The sequence below is a fragment of the Toxoplasma gondii genome, chromosome II, assembly GCF_000006565.2.
Source record: "Toxoplasma gondii ME49 chromosome II, whole genome shotgun sequence".
In the NCBI taxonomy this organism is placed as follows: Eukaryota; Apicomplexa; class Conoidasida; order Eucoccidiorida; family Sarcocystidae; genus Toxoplasma; species Toxoplasma gondii.
Genome location: NC_031469.1, coordinates 139,014 through 160,164, shown reverse-complemented (window position 1 = coordinate 160,164; position 21,151 = coordinate 139,014). Strand labels below are relative to the sequence as shown.

Sequence of the window (21,151 nt, the reverse complement as noted above, 5' to 3'; positions counted from 1 at the left end):
GCGGGAGCTTTCCTGCCCCGCAGACGGTGCGGAACCTGGATCCTAGCTGATGAGGAAGCCTTCAGCGAGGAACGTTGGCACGGACGCTTTTAACTGGAAAGATTCCAGAGACGGTGTACAAGAAACTCCGAAAATCTGCATTCACCGCTACTGTCCATGTAGCTCCGCATCGACGGCGCACAATTCGAAGCGAAAAAAGAGTCGAACGCATGTATATACATATAGCTGCACATATGGATACATAAATATACATAGATACATATTATATATATATATATATATATATATACAGGGTATTTCGAGCATGGAACATCTCGGTACGTGTGTGAACCTGGTGGTCTGCAGCTGGTCGTTTGGGAGTTTAGAAACAGAAAGCTTTTTTCAGAGCTCACTGTGGGCAGAAGTTGCGCTGTGTCACTGTTTTATGAGTGCACAGCTTCGTGAGTCTGTGAAGACTGGAAATCTGGAAAAAACGGCGGCCTGCAGGCGCGGCTGGAGACGCTCGGGGGGCTTCCAAAACTGGAAGACTGGCACTGGAAGACATCCTCGATCGCAGAAAAGATCATATGCCGGAAAATGTCGGACACTGTGGCGGGGAGAACGCCGACGTCGAGTTTTTCATCTCGAGCGAGAAGGATTTCCAGCTTTTCGTCATTTTCCAATGACGAGGAACAGAGTTCTTCACGCTCACTCTGCGAAGTCATGCAGGACCAGGACAAAGAAAACGAGGAGCTAGGACTTCACCCACCGCATTCGGCCGCACATTCACACATTTTTTTACCAATATATACACATATATAAGCATCTGTTCACGATCATATCGATATATATATATATATATAGCTGGATAGATACAGACATAGATATATGTCGAAGAAAAACAGCATGTAGACGCTGTTTCCTGGATAAAAGGCGCCCCTTCAAAACACGGCTGTCGAATCGTATACGAATACATGACATCGTTGCATCACCGTCCCTGCGAAAGAAACCATCTGCGGCCACAGTGCATGCAAATTACGCAAATATAACGACAGAACCACGTCGGGCAACACCTTTACCTGTCTTTATGCGGATTGACATACGCAAATAGTTATACAGAAATATATGATTACACAGATAAGCCGATACGTCAAAGATGAGCAACTTCATATGCACTCGAACACTGTGCGTACAACAGACACATATATATATCTAAATATATACACAAATATTCATAAGATGTGCCATGAATTCATATATATATATATAAATATAAATATATATATATATATATATATATTCCAAATGTATACCAGAATACATATATATTTTATATGTATAAATGAGAGAGAAAAGAGACGTCACTAGTTTCGTTGAGAACCCACTTCGAGCGTGCTGTTCAAGGTCGGAAGACAATCGAGGAAATTGGCGACGAGGCATGACCAGTTTTGAAAGTCCTCCCGGAAAGTGAGTCCTGGAATTTTCGGCCTCGCTGCATGCAGTCTTCCTTGAGTCGCTCTGATCTTTCCCCTCCCAGTTCCAGCCGACAGACTCTGCTCTCCTTGGAAGGACAAAAATGCGTAACAATCGATGTCTCCTTACACATACACAGATGTGCATGCTTATATATACATATATATATATATAACTGTTTAGTATATATATATATATATAAGTTAAGTGTATAGTATATGTATGCATGCAATGGACTGGGGACGCACACCTGAGTGTTGAGACCTTCACGATGAAGAAATTTTCCGAGGCCGTCGACTTGTCCAGTTCACAGATTCTTGAACGCACAAACGCGCAGCCATCTATCCCTCTTTCTCCCTTCCAGTACAGATACATACACATATTTACACAGATACATATATGTATATATATACATATATATACATAAGTATATATATATATATATATATATAGATAGATAGATAGATAGATAGATATATACTTGTGTACGCATGCGCAAACATGCTTTCCGTTTCCTGAGAACGCATGAACAAAGACGACACGCTACCATGCATTTGCGCGTATTTATAAATATCTACGTGCGGGATAAATCCCCTTACCTTGGTTTTTTTTGTGGTCGCTGAGGCTCTGTGTGTGTTCCTTTTGCGTTGAAAAAGCAGAGAAATCGTCGTTTTCAGCGATGTCTCTGAAGTACGCTGCAGGTTCTCGCAGGAGGGTGTCGAGGAGCTGGGCTGTGTGGTCGGACTGGAGGACGGAGCGAATCATTTCAGTTAAAATTTCAGACGCCAGAGTTGCGGTGCAGCATGGGAGAATGCGAGCCGAGCCGTGGACGTCTGCAGAACGGAGGAACAAAACATGCGAAGTTGTGTAGAGAAGGTCTGCGAGCGAAGAAGAAAGAGGAGACTCGAAGAGTGGGGAAGCAGGAGATACTGGGGGCCAGTAACCTCCATGGCACGAACGAGAGTCCTTTGCAGTTGAGCGATTTCTAGAAAAAAAGCTTCCTACCAAGGCGAATACCCTCCTGGTAACATGAGACCTCTTGAGTTCTGAATGGAGCTGAGAGACAACGGGAGGCTGGGTCTTCAACTGAAAAAATCCTGGCCTACTCGAAGGCGTATCAAAAGGCAATTACTTTATTTGTTCTAAAACACAGAGAACTGTCGATATCGGAGAAACGCCTGTGGAGATGCCTTTTCTTGTCAGAATCTTCATTTCCAAAAAGAACTCAGTGATCTCTTAAACAGATCCCTCCTTCCTTCTCTTCGTCGAAGAGAGGCCACTGCATTCCACCGCCAATACCTGCCTTTCTCCTCTTTCGCTGCTTTTCTCTCTTCCTCTCTCTTCTTCTCTCTTCTGGATTTTTTCTTTTCTCTTTTTTTCTCAGTCTTTGCGGCCCGACTCCGTGTCTCCATACCGGCTGGCGTTTTCGCTGCGCCTGATACAAGGCGACAATTTCGAGGGTATAGAGGCGGAGGAATGTTCAAGAAAGCCATGGAAGAAAAACGAGAGTCGACAGAAACTCGCACCCGAACAAAGAGCGAGACGCTGGGTCGCAGACGCTGTAGATAGACAGAGGGAACTGCGCGCGTTCGCCTGCGCGGCTTCCGCCAGCTCTGCAGAAAGAGTGAAAAAACGTCTTCATCTCAGATCGAAGATCATTCTTTTGTCGGGTGTAACGAAACCGCTGCTGCTCCGTTGCATGTCCTGTGTCACGGAGAATCGACTCTTTTCAAGATTGAAGCGACCGGTGCCTTTCATTGCATTCCCCATTCACAGACAGCAAATACGAACAGCGATGCAGACTCTGAAATCGGATCTCCTAGTGTCGCAAGCAAGTGTATTTAAACCTGGTCATTCATAAGTGGACAGAGAAACAAGAAATCTACACAAGCGCATGCAGGTTTCTGCTGCATCTCCAACTAGATGCGAAACGCTTGCAAATGCACAAGAGGCTTCTGAAGTATATGGAGACGGCAAAGTGGTACTGGCTACTTAGCGTACAAAGGTAAACAACGTACGAAACTCGTATCCTCCCCGTCGATATTTATACATTTATACTCTACATGCATACACCTATGTCTGCATATATACAGAGGCATGTGCGGATATCTTCGTATACATACACACGCGCATATTTATATATATAAATATAGATGCATGTATATATATATATATATATATATATATATATGTGAATGTATATATTTATAAATATATATAAACATGTGTATGTATAAATATGTGTGTTTATGTATATATATGCATGTATATTCATATATTTAACCTGCGTGGCTTCCTTCGTCGAGCCGCAGCTCCACTGAATGAGGAGCTCATCTGTTTTGTCTGTGCAGGATGGACCAAGTCATTTGTTCCGCTTCTCTGTCTCTGTAGATCATGCGCGTCCTCAAATATTTATAAATATTTGTATACAGTTACATGGATCTGTGGCGTATCTTGGCAGTGGTGAAAAAACTGGATTTCCAAACGAGAGAGAGTCTCCAGTGTTTTTTCAGAAGCATCGACCGAGTGAAGCAGGTCCTCTGGCGCATTCTCTTCCGGCACACAAGAACGAACCTTGTTGTGGACCTCGCGTTTTTGCGCGAGGAGAACTCTCCAGAACGAGTCTCTCTGAGTCTGCCAAAGTAGTGTGTTTCATGCAGAAGGAAAATGTCTGAAGACGCAGCGATCCTCCTTTTCTCCGAGGTCCTTCAATGCGCCTTCTGGCGTTTTCGTTACCTCGCGAATTCGACTCTTCGCCATTTCCTTCGCCACCTTGTCGGACTCGTGGAGAGTGTCTTCTTCGCCGGTTCCGCGAGGGCGGCTCGATATGTTCTTTCTGTCTTGGCCGTCGAAAAGTTCCCCGTGACTCTCCAGGATTTCTTCCTCGCAATCTGAACGAAGAAAAGCGTCTCGAGGAAAAACGAAAGCCACAGCTTGTTGATGTCTCCGTTTTCTCCTTTGCAAGTGCAGAGAAGCGGAACGCGGCAGAAGGCGGCCTACAGAGTGCTTTTCGAGGGTGACGCGATCTCGGTCCACACGAAACAGAAACGCAGCTCATGTTTTTCGAACGAGAGACCGTCTCTGCAAGAGTCCGGCAAACGCAGACGCCTTTCAGGTTTTCTGTCGGGAAACCTCTCACCGGAACTGGAGGAGGCGAGCGACGTCGGCTGCTCTGCATGCGACAGCCATGTCGTAGTGCACCGAATCTCCCCGTCCAAGTCGACAGGAAAGGAGGGAGTGCGAAACGCAAAGTGGACGACCTCGCGGCCCAACGGAGGGATAGTTCCTTTAGAAAGTGAAAGCATGGAGACGCCGTACGAAAGAAATGTGTGCATGCACACAATGCTATTGAGCCGGCGGAGACATACAACCGGGGAGCCGGAAGGTAGAAGAATCACCGGAGAGAGAAAGCACAAAGAAGAAAGGCTTCAGAGGAGACTCAGCGAGACAGCGCGCGCCAGACACCTCAACGAAGTAGACAAAGGGGGGACAAAGAAAGGACAGTCTCCGAGAGCTGGAAAGAGTCTCCCGAGGTAAGGAGATGGAAGTCGCGAGCAGGTAGAGAGAAACGCAGAAAAAAGAGAGAAACGCGCAGAGGTGAAACGCCGACAGAAAGAACAGACGCGAGAGGAAGGTGGACGAGTTCCGTATTCCTTGCGTCTCACCTTCGGCGGGGAGAATCGTGAGGAAATCCGTGGTGGGGAACAAGTTTTGATCATCCCAGGAAAACCGGAGGACGCGAGTTGCGTCGTTATTTCGCAGGATGAGGAAGCGGTGAATTAAACATCTGCATGCAGACAGAAACGGACCAGAGCGCGCTTTCTTATCTTCCTTTTCTGTCGTATTTTCACACATAGATGGCTGACTGACTGACGCGCTCGGCTAACGAGAGTCTCGGTTTTAGAAAGAGGACCTAGAGTCTATTCCCTCAATTGATTTCTGGCTTCTGGGGACATTCTGAGGAAATGTGGATTCTGCACCGTCATCTATGCTTGTACCGTTTGATTTGTCAGCATGTGTCAACTAAAGGGATAGAGAGTTTAGGACTCTTTCGAAAGCATTTCAAGTGATTTCTGACTTTGCGGGGACGGTCTGCAAAAGGAGAGCTTCGGCACAGAGGCTTGCTCGAGAAGCGACAGGAATGACTTCTTTAGTGTTTCTGAGGAATCCGGGGAGCGTCTGCTGATTTTCTCCGCTTTCCTCTCTCTCCACCACACCTCGCGCCTTCAACAGCAGGCAAGAAGAAGTCTCTGAGCCTGCACAGTCGGAGAAAAACCCTTGCTTCGCTTCCGCCTCAGACTCTCCCTGAAATGCGGAAGGTGACTGCGCAGCGCCAGAAGGTTGAGAAGATGGAAAAGAGGAAGAGGAGGAAGAGGAAGAAGAGGAAGAAGAGGAAGAAGAGGAAGAAGAGGAAGAAGAGGAGGAAGAGGAGGAAGAGGAAGAAGAGGAAGAAGAGGAGGAAGAGGAAGAAGAGGTAGGGAGGAGAGGAAGTGACCTCGCTGTTTGACAAGTGGATCGAGCTAACTCGTCGCGGGAGTGCCATGAGAGAGTGACTGGAAAAGTATATTCTTTCTGTTCAAGGGGAGAGAAGCGCACATGCAAATGCGTCGCTGTGTGGGGAGGCAGAACGGCATGCTTCGGATCGAAAGCGATGACGTTGTGTCCGTGGAAGGAGTTCTTTTTCGCGAGGTGCAGCCTCCAGCTGCATGCAACGTCTCCATCGTTCCGAAGCTCCACAGCCTGCACTGACCCTGGGCGTCGATCGAGCGAGACGCTCTGCAGCGTCTGGGAGGAGAGAGAGGAAATAGCCGCGAAGAACGCAAATACGAAACTCAAGAAGTGATCCGCGAGAGCTTAGAGAGGAAAGAGAGTTGAGAGAGAAAAAAGAGCTTAGAGAGAAGAGAGAGAGCTGACGACGGAGAAGAGAGAGAACAGAGAGCTTTAGAGCGAATCGGACGGAGGAAGAGAGACTAGAAGGAAGGTCACATGAAGTGAGGGAAGGAACACAAAGCAGAGAAGAGTTTCGATCCCAAAAGGCGCAGCGTAGAGAAAACGTTCTGTTGAAGTTTTAGGAAAAACTAGGCGAAGACGGAGAAGTACCTCTAGCGTTTATCTGCGCTCTTGCTCACCTGCATGGGGCCTCGAGTTACGAGGATGGGAGAACTGGAAGGCGCTGTCTCCCAGCAGAAGTCAAGCACGGCGCATCTCCCTTTGGAGATCGAGAGAGCCACTTGAACTCGCTCTTTTCTAAATTTCTTGTGACGAAAAAGAGCCATCACGCTGCCAAATCCATCCGCGACGAGTCGCAGGCGTCTGGGCTCCAACAGGAGACTCTCGCCGCAGCTCTCCGCTTCCTCGGCCTTCACACAGGAGACACAGGAGACAGAGGCGATGGAGGCGGCAGAGGCGACGGAGGCGACAGAGGCGATGGACGCGACAGAGGCGACGGAGAGGAGAAGAACGAGCGGGAGCCTCAGCATCCAAAGGCACCAAGTGTAGGCAGACGGCAAGAAGAGAGGAGCCAGAGGAAGAAAGGTGAAAGAAGGCGGGGGAGACGAAGGCAGGAGGAACGGACAAGACGAGAAGGCAGCGAAGAAGAAAAAAGACATCGAGGAAGAAAGATGACGGGGAAAAGGAGCACGGACGGAAGAGGTGCAAGAAGAACAAGAAGCAGAAGGAGCAAAAGCCAAGTCAATAAGGAAAAAGGCGCTTACCTCCTTTGCCCAGTTGGGGGGCTCTGAGAGCTTCATGTCGGCTGCGGTTTCGAGAGTCACTTCTGCTGGGACTTTCCCCGGATTATGAAAAGTGAGGAGCACGGCATGTTCTCCAACGGTTTCGGGATGAGGTCCCCATTGAACGGAAAAAGAAGTCAGACGATTCAGAGCTTTTGCCCGAGCGTCGATGCCTCTCGCCGCGAGAAACTGCAGGTCTTCTGCCTCCACCTCTCGCGCAAGGTGTCTAGAAATCGAAAAGCACAGTGACGCCAAGAGAACAGAAGCGGAGAAAAGTAGAACGCGACAAGAGAACAAGACGGGATCGAGGCCAAATCAAGCGCCTGTGCCGCCAAGAAAGAAGGGATCCGCCAAACAGCGTTCTCTTTTCCCCAGTCACAGATTCCGAGAAGGAAGCTTTGGTGAAAACGGAGAGTTGAAGGCTCTTCAGCAGCTTGTGCTGTCGCTCTGTAGTTTCTCTCTTTCTCCACTGTGTGTGTGTGACCTCTTTACTCTGAAGAGAGCGCCTCGAACGGGTGTGTGAACTCAGGAACGCCGCGCGAAGCGACAGAACCCAGGTCTAATGAGGTCCCATTCGCCAGAAGTTCTGAGACAGACTTCCGTGGCTTGTTGCCGCGGAAGTTCCTTGACCAAGGTTTGGACGCCTCTCTGCCTGATGCGCGACTAGGGTACTGAAGAAGGCTCCCGACGGTCTTCCTCGCGTCCAACGGAGAAGGTTTCAGAAACTTCAAGGAGACTGGAGATTGACTCGCACGCAGAAAAACTTCTTCCGAGGCTTTCGCAGAGAACGCCGTACACAAGCAGTGGGGTACAGGAGCAACAGAGCAGCAAGGCTCGCTCAACCTTTCACGGTGCTCGCAAGCAGTGCAGCGCCTCACTCGTTGAGAGAAGCTGCATGCATTGAGCTCCACATTTGGCTCGGCGGCGTGGAGCAGTTGAGAGAACGGACATCCAAGATCTGGACGACCGGGTGGACTGCTTGTGCTGAGACCGTGAAAGACAGAACTTGGAGTGGCGTCGCTTCGTCGCTTCTGTAGAGAGAGCAGCGTAAACGCGCGAGAAACGACCGGCCGACAGCGAGAACGTGGACAGAGTGGACAAAGATGGTGCCGCAGGCTCAGGGTGTAGAGACAGCCAGGTCGGCACAGATCGAGGCCCACACACAATTCGATTTTCCCTCGTTTCGCCTGTCTACATTGGCTCGAACATCAAAAATGCAGAGACGTTCCAAAGCGCATACGCATCTACATCGATGTACATATACATATATATATATATATATATACATATATATTTATGTGAACGAATATCGATTCATACATGGGGAGAGATAACTTTATAAACGGGGCCAAAATACGTACCCATATATTCCTATACCTATTTGTGTGTCAATACATGTGTGTGTACGAATATACATATATATATATATATATATATATATTGGCATTTTCAGCCACGTACATATCGGTAGATGCAGAAAACTTTGCTCTACGCAGTTGACCATTTGAAGGAAAGTCTTTGTGTCTATGCGTCAGTGTGCAAGACGCACCTGCATTCACCTTCCGCTTCCAACTCGTCGGTCGAGGTCTGGCGATTGCCTGACGAGAAAGCGAACAGAAAGCAGTTTTGGCGTCAAATCTTTTTCAACATTCACACTTCTGACAGGGTGCTTCTTGTTTTCATCCCTCCATAACTGCACGTTAACAAAGAAAAAGAGCGATCTAGATTACGGAGATAATCATATGCGTGTACATACACACATGTTTCTATGTATATATATATATATATGTATATATGCATATATATATATATATATATGTATATATGTATATATATATATATGTATATATATAGGTGTGTACAAGAAGAGACAGGTTCAAGTTCACGACACTGCAGTGGTACGTGCATTTGTAGAGACTTGGACGCAGATGCGCAGAGAGACAGAGAGACAGAGAGAGAGAGAGACAGCTACAGAGAACTAGGCGCAAGAAGGCAATGGAGTCACACACCTCTCAAGAGAGAGGTCGCGATTCACAGGCACTCGTCCAAATCCTACGCACAGTTGCATGTCGAGGAGACATTGTGTGGGCCAGTGAATCTGTGCAGAGTTGCAGACTTTGGCACGATGAGAGCCGCGGACTACGTGGTGAGATTCAGCGGCGCGTCGTGAAGTTTTCGACAGAATCAGAAACTTACGGGCGTCGGACACAAGATCCACCTGGATAATGCGCACGAGGAAACTGTAATTTCTTTGTTTCGTCGGAGTAAAGGAAAAAAGAAGACGATCGGTGGACTGAGCGCCGACGACGGACTCTGGCTTCTCGAACTTCAGCGCCGGCTGCCGCACAGCTTCACAACGAGACCTCTGGTGTGACGCGAAAGGACGACGCTCGTGAGAAGAAGAGGAAGGAAGGGGATAAAGATGAGTTTCTCTTTCTTCAGGTTCTTCAAGAACCTCGATTTTGTAGCGGACAGATGCACCGGTTGCGTTTTTTAGCAGCACCTGAAGGTCGAGAGAAAAGGCGTTTTTCCACGTTCCAAAGCGTGTCAGAAGACATCGAAGCATTTCGACCCTGTCTTTCTTTGCTCTTGGGCTGAACAGAGCATCTGGTTTCCACCGAGTTTTCCTCGTCTAGGTCAATACACACTTGAAGGCACACGCCGATGTATCCCTATTCTCCACATTTGCTTGTCTACATGGATTTACAGCTATGAATATATGGATGCAGATCTGTATCTTGATTTCCGTAAACAGATGCATTGTTGGCAGACAGCCGCGTATCCCCGCAAACAACTGGGTGGGAAGCCAAGAGCTTCAGTGAATCGCGAGGAAATCTCCCCGACAGCACATACGTCGACCGGCGCATGGAGAGAAGGCGAACCTCCTTCGTGACTCGTTGGGCGTACGGCCAAGACGCGAAATGTTCTGCGAGCTCCTTCGCTTGCTGCGGATTGTCGTGAAAGCGTCGGGGAATCGCGCGTGCCTGTGTGGAGTTCTACATTTGTCAAAGGAGAAGCCTCGACAGCCTCTCCAAGACCAGCTTCCAAAACGGTCTCGTGGCAGACTCTAGTGTGCATTCCTCGAGACTGAAACCTTCTTTGTTTTCTCTTTCTGCGCTTTCTTTCGCGATGTGCAACACTCACCTCTCTCGTCACAGTTGTGTTTGCGGTGACTGCTCCCAAACTGAGTCGCGTCGGCTCAACGCTGAGAGGCTCCGAAACAGAAACGCCGACGAGACGCAGACTGTCGGCGAAGTTCGTCGAAAGAAGACTGCGATTGCTTTTCTCCGTTTCCTGCGACAGGAGAAGCAGGTTGACAGTCCATTGTTCGCTGTGGCGCCTGCAAAAAAATGTCTTCTCCCTCCAAACGCATCTAAAAGGTGCAAAGTATATCGTCTCGGCACAAAAGCAGCTGGGAGGGGGAAGGGGGTCTCGACAAGGACTCAGACGAGAGTCAACGAAAGGACTCGGGTGTGTGTAAACAGACTTAGACAGACTTAGACAGACTTAGACAGACTTAGACAGGTACAGCCAGATGTAGACAGCTAGAGATGATCGATCTAGCTACAGACAGAGAGACAGAGAAAGGGAGAGATATCGAAGATACGAATATCTGGTCTACCCTATGCACAGAAGACCTTGTGTGGCAGATAAAACTGCATGCAATTGAGTTTCAAGTCGGCTCTCACGGCGTCGACTGGAGCAACGGAGCGCGTTCGAACGAGGAGCCTGGCTCGGCATGTGCCCTCTTCTTTGGGAGCGAAATGGCAAACGATTGTTTTTCTCTCAGACGGTAAAAGACGCGTTTCTGAAGCTTCTTCGAGCGAGAAGGCTCTCGAGTCCTCCAAAGAAAAAACGACAGAGACAGGAATTTCTGTCAGATTGCGAACGACGAATTCGCGCCTAGAAACCGAGCCTGCAGGCGTTCTGGGGAAGACCTGAACAGCAGTTGCGCAGGCAAAGAAAAAAGCATGTTCTCTGTGTTTTCAGAAAAAGGAGACGCTACTTCAACTCAAACGCAGGGAACTCGACACTCCGAAGTACACTTGACGCATAAATGCGAGAACTTAAGCGATTTTCTCTTCTGTCGGGTATGTGGAGACAAATCGATTCATATGTCTGGGCATGCGCACCGATGAGGCTATAAGGAAAGGATGCATTACCTGCTCCCCCCTGCTATATATATACATATTTATATGCACGGAGATGTATTCACATATATATATATATATATATATATATATATATATATATATATATGCATGTGTATTCCTGGAGGCATCTAATTTAGACCCGTACACAAATATATACATAGATATATATATAACTATATATATATATATATGTATATATGTGAGAACTAGCCTATATAATATATATATTTCTAGATGCTGGCGGCGGTGTGTTGTCATGTATGGTAGGTTTTTGCGTGCATGGAGGAATTGCGGCTTTTCTTTTTTCTCGTCGCTTACAAGCATGTCGGGGTCCACGGAGACTTCCGGCTCCCAGGAACTGGCAAACATTTGAATGCGTTTCGTAAATTTTTCTTTGCAGTCGAAAACGACGTCGAAGGTGCCAGAGACGAGTCCCGACGCTCGACGAGGTTGAAACTGGAGGACGACGAAGTGAAAGCCTCGAGGAGGAATCTGGCCGCAGGGTGGCCAAACTCTGAGAACGCCAAGAACAACAGTCGAGGAAAAACTCCCAGAAACCGAAGAAAAAACAGAGAACGGAACATGGCGCATGCAGTCACAAAATGAAAACGACCTCCAGGGCCAGGTGAAGTCTCACCACACACAAAAAAAGACATACAAAACACGCCCTCGAGGACTTCATTTTCAGAAACGCCTATTCACATATTCATGTATTCATATATTTATATATTCATGTATTCATATATTTATATATTCATATATTTATATATTCATATATTCAAATATTTATATATTCATATATGCATGTATTCATATATTCAGATATTCATATATTCATGTATTCATATATTTATATATTCATGTATTCATATATTTATATATTCATGTATTCAAATATTCATATATTCATGTATTCATATATTTATATATTCATATATTCAAATATTCATATATTCATGTATTCAAATATTCAAATATTCATATATTCATGTATTCATATATTTATATATTCATATATACATGTATTCATATATTCATGTATTCATATATTCATAAATTCATATCTATATATACATATATATATATATATATATATATATGTTAAATATTGAATTTTCAACATGGGGTTCAAGTACATAGAAAAGTCAGTGCATATCTGTGTATGTGTAGATGCATTTATTCATCTAGGGATTCTCGTTTATTTAACAGGCCAAAGGAGACGTAATCTTCGGGTACGCGCTTACACTTACACAGCTGCGTGAGACACTTGCCTCTGAACTCGCATCTTTGAAGACCTGCCTGCTGCGGTATCTACCGATCTATGAATATGTGTGCAAGTGAGCAATCTCCTTTGAGCAAGGGTGAACGCTTTTGTGACTCCTCTGTCTTCGGTTGTGAGGCGTACTTGAAAGGCCAGTTGCATGCAAGTAAGTCCTCGGAGGAGGCGACGGAGTCTGGGACTTTGTGAAGAATGTCAAACGAAAGAGGCGTGTCTCCTTTGTTGAAGAGCTGGGTTACATGAAAGACAGTTTCGCCTACAGATCGGAAACGGAGCAGCAGGAGTAAAAAGACGAAGCAGGACAGACGACTGCATGCGCTTTCCATGGCTTCCGGTTTCGCAGGAAAGTTCGCTTTTCCACAGGAAAGCAAAGCTTGCGAATCGGAGCTCCATTCTTCTCCTCAGTGGAAGGTACGCATCCACAGAGCGCAGACCCCGCCAAGTGGAATTTCGCGCAGCCATCCCCTGAGCACGAAGGAGAAACTTGTCTACTTTTTCGCCTGGACAAACACAGAAAAAGTATCTATTTGCAGATACCTTCAAGAACGAATCGAGAGACGCGAGCAGGAAACAGACGGGCAGCGCTTGGGAGACCGAGCGAGGCAGAGAGGATCGAAAGAGAGGTTGACAAGTCTACATTTAGACAACAGAGAAGACCGCTACAGAAGACTGGAGACAGAAACCGAGATAGAGAGATACACAGCTAGATACAGAAAAAGACACAGGGGGAGGTGGAGAACGTTGGGGGGCCGAGACACGAATAGAGCGACACCTCGCAACTGTGGACGCGTGGACAGGTGAATGATTTTGTGGACAAAAACTCCAGAGTCTCTCCAGCGGCGGACCCGGACTCCGGTAAAGCTTCACTCTCTCTCTCTCTCGGTATTTCTCTGTCTCTTTTCCTGTCTACTTTGTCTCTCTCGTTCTCTTTGTCTACTCTTTGTCTACTCTTTGTCTACAGCTCCACGGCGCTCTCAATCGACACAGATGCACATGTGTAGGCGTGGAGCTTCTAAATTCATGCGTTTTGTAGATTCTGAAGTGCTCCCCCCCCAAATGCGGTGCCTCGTATGTTGTCTCCCGACAGGGCCGAGCCGATCTCGTTTCAGTGCATTTCCCCTTCTTTTCTGCTGTTGGATTCGTTTCGTTTCACTTCTTTTTTACCGGGGACGCACGGCTTGAACTGGACAGCCGCCTCGGCTACGGAGGCGTTGGGCGCGAGCGCATTCGAGGACTGCACCGCCAGCGCTCGCGACCAACAAGTGAGAGAAGACGGAAGAAGAAGCGAGTCGGGGAGAAGGCGGGAGAAGTTCACCAGCGGACAGACGATGGCTTCCAACTCGCAAAAATCCGCTGAAACGGTCAGGCCCACACGATCGTAAGTCACCCTGAAAAATACAAAAATTTCATAGACTTCTACACGCCGTATTCCCCACATTAACCTATATATATATATATATATATATACATGCATATATGTATATAAAGGTTTCCTGATAACGACGAATACTCAGGTGCAAATTCGCATATACCCGTCACAGTTTTTCACATTTACGTCTCTCTCTGTAGATAGGGGCGTACACGTAGATGTAAAGATGTATGAATGCAATGCACTTTCAACTGGCGACAGACGCACATGCAGTACCGCATATATATATATATATATATATATATATATTTAAATATATATATATATATATATTTGTGAGCAACAGGGGATATGTTGCATAGCCAATTATGTGCAGGTGTATATCCGACACCATGTGCGTTGGAGGAGTGGCCGCCTGAGGGTCGGTAAAGTATCTGGAGGTGGGTTGCTTCTTTTTCTTTGTCTCGGTTTATAGATGAATTTTTGTGTGCAGTCTCACTGGAAAGTCGTGACGCTGTTGGGGAGAAGTTCAGCGCGTCGGGGGGAGACTGAGAAGACGTGAGCCGGATTTTTCTTTCTTTTTCGATCGAGAGAGTCTTTCCAGATGCAGAGAAACTGCAAACAGCAAAGAGGCAGAGTTCGTACACATCAAGTTGCACACGGAGAGAGATATATGTATGTCTTCACAGGTCGGAACTTCGTTCGGCTCGCGAGGTCCGACGGGCATCCGCGAAAAGCCTACGGAGTTCGTGATTTCCCTCCTTTTTCTTGCGAGTGATTCTTCTGGGTTTCCGTAAGCAGAGGACTTTGCCGAGAAGAACTGCGCAAAGACACCGAGCCTGAAGCGAGGCTGGGAGGAGCAGAAGACGGAGGTAAACACCACTGCCGGCTGTTTCGTAGAGTCTACTAGCCTACTAGCCGCTGTCGCTCTGGAAAGGAACGCGAACATCAAGAGAGAAGTCAAACGAGCTCGGATCTGGTCGTCAAAACACCAGCTGAGAGGGAAACTGGAACGCTGAACAGAGGCTCTCGCAGAAGAGTCTCGCGTTGGAGACTGAGCTCACAGTTGGTGTACCACGCAGGGAGAGATGGAGATATCTTTTCGAGCAGGGAGGAAAAGAAAACACAGTTCTTCTCACTCTGCGTAGCTTTGCTGGTTCAGATATGACAGGGGAGAACATGCAAAACCTGAGAGGAACAGTAGACTCAGAAACTTAAGGTGTGGCGGTACGAGACCATGGAGGCGTCGAGAGAGAGATTACAGCGATCGCTCGGTGTTTGACACCTTCGTTGAGCTCTGCACAGAGCTGAAGGAAGGGGAATTTGCCTTTTCCAGCGGAGACAAAACCTCACTTTTTCGCCCGTTCTGTTGAAAACTGAGAGAGTTCGTCGAGATTCGCCGCATTTGAAGTCCACCAAAGATGGCGACACTGAGAGACCCCTGTGAGGCAAATTCCAGAAACAAGTTCGTCTCTTCGTCTTCTGTTTTCTTCCTTTTCTTTTCTGTCGTATGATGAGAAAAAGCCCAGGATACCGCCAGTCATCCATATATATATATATATATATATGTATATATGATATATTAATATATATATTAATATATATACGTACGCATGTACTGTAGATCTTAGTATCTTCCTCGCGTTCAACATATGCGTATGAGATGGAGTAACACAGGTGACGGGGAGACGGTGCGTCGGAGCCTCCAGTGAAGACGAGACAACTCACAAAGCACTTAAGGGAACTGGAGGCAGAAGGCGCAGAAATGAGACATGTAGAGGAAAAAAGAGAAGAGAGAGAAGAAACGAAAGCAGAACGGGAAGGTAAATGAAGAGAAGGCAATCAAAGGACAAGTGTGAAGGAAGGCAAAGAAGAGAAGGAACAAGATAAAGGAGAATAAAGAAAAAAGAGAGAGGACAAAGGCGGAAGAAGGAGAAAGACGAGAAGAGGGAACAGAGGAAAAAGAAGACGAAAAAAAGACGAAAAAGAACAAGGGGACGGGAGAAACACGGTGAAGGAAGTGAAAGAGAAGGAGTGAGCTGCCAAGGAGATGGCATGAAAAAGGCGAGGCATGCATAGGCGCCGGTTAAAAGCGAGAAGCTCCCTCAAGAGGCTTCTTTTCCATCTCACCTGGAGGTATCAGAGAAATCAGTAGTCAACATTTTGAAAAGCGAGGCTGGTGTTTCTGGCGGGATCGGGACTTTCTCAGGATTTCCTTGGCAGTCGAACTCGAGAGAGTCTGAGGAACGAACATCGACAGATTTCTACGTCGTTTCCACAGCGAGCGACCCCAGAAATACAGAAGAAAACAGGAGGGAAGGCAGTTCGCAAAAAGCCGTCTTCTCTTCGCAAAGAGAGGTTGAAGAGTGAAAGGCGAACAACAGATTTCCGCGGACTCGCGAGGATGTAGCACCCATGAGACAAGTGTGGGTTTGGGAAGGGCAGAGAACTAACAAAGAGAGAGCACAAACCTCGTTCGGCGTCATAGAGAGATGTTTTAAAAGCTCTCCAAAGTGCCTTTGAGAACGCCGCAGAGTCACCGCAGAACGATGCTCCCCGAATTTAAAAAAAGTATTCAATTTCTCGAGAGCCTTTTTTACCTCGGGGTGGAAGAGCGTTTTCTAGCTCCTGCCATCTGAAAACAAATGAAGCAAGCAGAGGTGTATTGCGCTATGTTCGACAGCTCTTACACTCCTTGTGCATCAATTCGTGGAGCTGTGTCGTTCGTCATCCTAGACGAAACTCAACGTGACTGCATGCGTTCACCTCCGGCTGTCCACGCATCGACGATGTCTGTGAAAGGAAGGCCTCTTGTCGGTGTATGTCCTTGTGTTCCGTGGAAGTTACGTCCTTGCGAGTCAACTGTATGCTTTTTCAGTAAAGGCAAAGGCCGAGGATATCGCAAGATCTTTTGCATAAGTGAAGCTGCACATGGACTTCGTTCCAAAGACCAGCAGAGCATTTCGGTATGGAAATGGAAACACACAGGAACGCGCATGTGGATGTGGATGTCTTTGCATATCTGCATGCAGAGCAAAAGGAGTGACTGCGTCTCAATCCATTTACTCTCAGGCGCCAAGCTTCACTTGCAAACAGCGAATCTGGATCCTCCAAATTTCCTGGGTACCGGAGCCGTATACTTCCCTTTCACTTTTTCGCACGCATTTACACATACCTCTCGCTTATAAATATGAGTGGAGACTTTCCTCGTCCAGGTGGTTGTACATACATATATACATACATATATCTGTATATGTATATATGTATGTATATATGTATATATGTGTATATGTGTATATGTATATATGTATATATGTGTATATGTATATAGGTATATATATGTGCATGTATACGCATGTAGAGACGTATTTGTAGAGCCATGCACATAGATGCGCATGGAGAGATATCGGTAGAGATGCATGTGTGCGTCTTTGTGTAGGTCGATTTCCGAGGGTCTCTCTGTGGTGCGTTGCACAGACAGGTTTGCTGTTTTTCTCGTGGAACTTCGTTCACCTTTTCAGGTAGACATGACCCAGAGTGAGAGCTGCAGGGCGACCTTCGTCGTAGGCAGTGGCGAGGAGGTCAAGCACCACAGGTTCCTCTGCTCCGTTAACCAGGCAGAAAGCGCGTTTGTGAAACCTCAGAGGAACTAGGGAACTGAAGGAGAAGGAGAGTGTGACGCTGGTCTGCGCTCCCAAGAGCCCGCTCGGCTTGTCGAGACACACAAATGCCGAGTCCTGCAAATTCACGAAGTGATACGAAGACGCGCGCTTCGACAGATTCCGGAGCTGCACCTGCTTTGTAATCTGCAGAAAATGCCAACAGACAGACACGCAAACCGGCGCGTGTATCCGACAGAAAACGGCTCGTTTTCGTGACGCAATGCCAGTCTTCCAGGCTCACTTGCCTGCAGGCTCGTATCGACACTCCTCGTTGCATTTCCAAATGCAGAAATCCACGATTCGACCTACAAACTCTGTGGTCAGAATGCAGGCACATACATACACACATACATACATACACATGCATATAGGTACATGTGCATGTTTTTATATATATATATATATATATATATATATATATGCCTATTTTTATTTGTGTAGAGAGAGGCTGGTCGGGGAGGGGGGTGGGAAGAGAAAGAGAAACACAAGATTCGCTTGTTTTTCTCAAGACCTTTTCGTGAACGTTTCTGGATGCGACTTTGATTTCTGGAAGGTTCAAACAAATCGTCCAGACGAGGTTCGCGAACTGGTTTACTCGAGTCCTCGAGGCGCGGAAGGGTATTTTGACGGCAGCGAGAAAGACGACAGGTCGTCGACTGCAGACATGCGGGTGTGTATCTGGACATCGACCGCTCGCAGGGTGTGCCGTTGTTTCGTCTTTCCTTCACATGCGTTTTGTAGTTCATCTGTCCAGGCACTGTCTTGCTGCGTGGACGAGCGAAAGAGGTGAAATGGGGGCATTCGACAGGTGCAGGTAAAGAGAGTTCTCGAAATTCATTTCTCCGCACAAGGGCATGCGTGTCATCCGGATCTTCTTTTCCGTGGGTGAAGAGTCGACAACTCTCGGACGCGTGTAAGGGATAGAAAAACGCACCTTGCGTCCGACCGGTACGTCCCCAAAATGAAGGTGATTGGAGGAGAGAGTTGCTTCGATGTGCCCAACGACGCCTGTGACTTTGACGGTGATGGGAGCCCCGACCTTCATGGCCACCTGCGTTAGTTACAGAGTCTGTAGCCGTCGAAGCAATGCAGGTTCTGTCGTCTTCTCTCTCACTGAGGCTGGTTCTTTCGTTGCAGAAAAGGACGCAGAACTCGAGTTTCTCACACGCGTTCACGCCTTAGCCGCAACGCCCTTTGCGCCAGCTCGAGGTCTGTACAACCGCGCGCGACGGCGAGCTTCCGCTTCTCCGATGTCCTTGCATGCTTAGTTGCAAGTAACGAAGTCTTAATGTCAACCTACCCTGACACCCGAAATGTGTGTACTTGCGCATTTCGCAGAGAGGTGACGCTCGTTTGAGCAAACTTCCTCGTGAAACAGAGAGGTGAGGCTGCGGTTTGGAAGCAGCTGAAAAAACACTCGTCCCTGAAAGCACTGAGATGACTCGACGGTGGGTCTCAAGAACAGACGTCTCCAAAACGTTCCGCTTCTTCCTGTCCACTTTTTGAATCACAACTTCCTGAAAACCGCGCTCGTTGCTCCAAACACGCTCCACACACTGGCTCTTCAAACCCCTTTCAAAAGACATGAGAAACTGTTCGAATGCATCCACATGTCTCTCAAGCTATGCACATATATACACATATATGTAATGCAAAAACATCTCCTCTCCAGTCCCTGAGTTGCGTAATGATTGTACCTGAAACTCTTGAAATACTTCTTTGACCGAGTGGCCGTGGAACGTGAAAGTCAGAGGAAAATGTTCTCCGGGCTCGACGACGCCGCTTCGCGAGCAAACTGTAACTGGGGAAGCGCGAAGATTCCCTTGAGGTGGATTTCCAATTCGCAGGACCTGCGGGTGACGGAAAAGCCGAGGTTAAAGAGAAAAAGAGAACTTTCTTGCAATGGAGGATGAGACAATGTGCAAACGACCCTTTTCGTGTGTTCGCAGCTAAGAAACATACGAAGGCAAGGCGGAAGGATGCAACCTAAAAACTCGGGAGAGTCTTCAAAACTGCTCAAAAGGTGCTGGATTTCACTGTCTGTTTACCGGCATTCATGTGTTCTTGAAAAGCTGAAGTCCTGAACTAGTTCGTTTACTATAACTCGGTAGGACATTAGTGCCGTCACAAAGGGTGACTGCTTGCTCCAGTTGGTCAGTCTTTCTATGGCGGAAAGTGACGAGATGTAAGTCCGGCAAGACATCCGTTTGTTTCTGTGCTGAACGCGCTTTTTTCCGTGGAGAACAGACAAGGCGAGATTCACCGGAAGCCAGCCCCCCTGTGGGCGATGCTTCGAGACTCTGCAAGTCCGTTCCTAATAATTTGAGGCAAGTGAATCAAGTGTGTGAACTATGTTCTTTGTCTGCCTTTTCTGTGTTTTACTTTTTTCGGCGATGCGCACCTCAAAGTGCGCTCTAACGGAGGAGCTGTTGTCCAGCAGAAGTGTCTGGGTCTCTACAGTTCCGCACAGAACGATTCCAAAGTCGACGGCAACCTCAGTTTTTCCCTTCACATGGAGATGCGGAATCTTGCCAATTCCCTTTACGTCCATAGAATACATTTGCACGGCTTCTGTTTCGACGTCAGGCGCCCACGAAGCGTTCTTCAGTAAGGCTGCGTCTTCCCTTGGTTGTTGGAGGGTCGCTCTATTGTTTTCCTCTTTTTCTGCCTCCTCTAACGTTCCAGCACGAGGCTCTGCGTTGCAGACCGAAGACGAGAGGTCCTCAGACTCTTTTCTGTCTCCGTGTTTGGATATGAGGGAACAGACAACTACGCCTTCGTAGGCGAGGGGGCCGGGCGGGTGAAAGAGTGCAGTGAACTTCTCCGTGCGACCGACGGGGATGAGCGCCGTTTCCGGGAGAATCCGGAAAGGCTGGACGTCCTTCCACAGTACAGTGACTGGGAGAGATCCAGTGTTGTGAACAAGAAAAGGGATCGATGTGTTGGCTGCGACGGCCCCGAGTCCAAAATCGATGGCTCGCGGAATCGAAACCGCTGCGCGCTTCTCGGTCGCCTTCAGGAAGATGACGAAGGCGCCTTTGTCGCAGACAAACTCGAGGGCTTCGACTACGGACTGGGAGTGGTGAGGAGAAAAGGTGACGAGGAACGTCTTGGTCATGCCAGGCGGCAGGCGAAACGGCTCTGGAAACGGCAGAGAAAAGGTCCGACTCTGAGGCACTTTGTATTGAAGTGTTTGGTGTTCTGTTCCCACGTTCTTCAACAACAGTCGTTTCGTTGACTGTCGACCCACTTTCCAGTCTGTCCAGATCAACGCGTCTTCGCAGTCGATGCAAAACACCTCCTGGCGCTCGCGACGCGAAATCGCGAGACCTAGACACGACTGTGCCGCTGTTTCTCTCGTCATCTTGGCATTCTAGTCTATCTGTACAGCGGAAGCGACATCCCCTTTCGAGAATGGACCCTTGAACATCTCACATCGAAAATCAGACGCCAAGGAAACCCAGCTGAGTCTACAGGGTGCGGACAACAGCAGGATGCCGCCA

The 21,151-nt window shown here is 47.7% G+C and overlaps 1 protein-coding gene across 1 annotated transcript; it reads right to left on the bottom strand.

Annotated features, from left to right (window-relative positions):
- Window positions 1-422: 422 nt before the first annotated feature.
- TGME49_221220 (hypothetical protein) lies at window positions 423-21,012 on the bottom strand (the record flags this gene model as incomplete). Its single annotated transcript, XM_018779906.1, has 26 exons — window positions 423-692; window positions 1,365-1,540; window positions 2,052-2,285; window positions 2,867-3,065; window positions 4,189-4,343; window positions 4,592-4,738; window positions 5,118-5,239; window positions 5,531-6,237; window positions 6,582-6,812; window positions 7,167-7,410; window positions 8,063-8,215; window positions 8,734-8,782; window positions 9,381-9,687; window positions 10,329-10,478; window positions 10,874-11,122; window positions 11,657-11,852; window positions 12,744-12,847; window positions 13,771-14,005; window positions 14,486-14,601; window positions 15,340-15,427; window positions 16,117-16,225; window positions 16,587-16,621; window positions 17,500-17,792; window positions 18,583-18,699; window positions 19,346-19,498; window positions 20,050-21,012. The coding sequence occupies 26 exons, from the start codon at window positions 21,010-21,012 to the stop codon at window positions 423-425; spliced, it is 5,802 nt and encodes a 1,933-aa protein (XP_018638254.1).
- Between the last annotated feature and the right edge of the window lie 139 nt (window positions 21,013-21,151).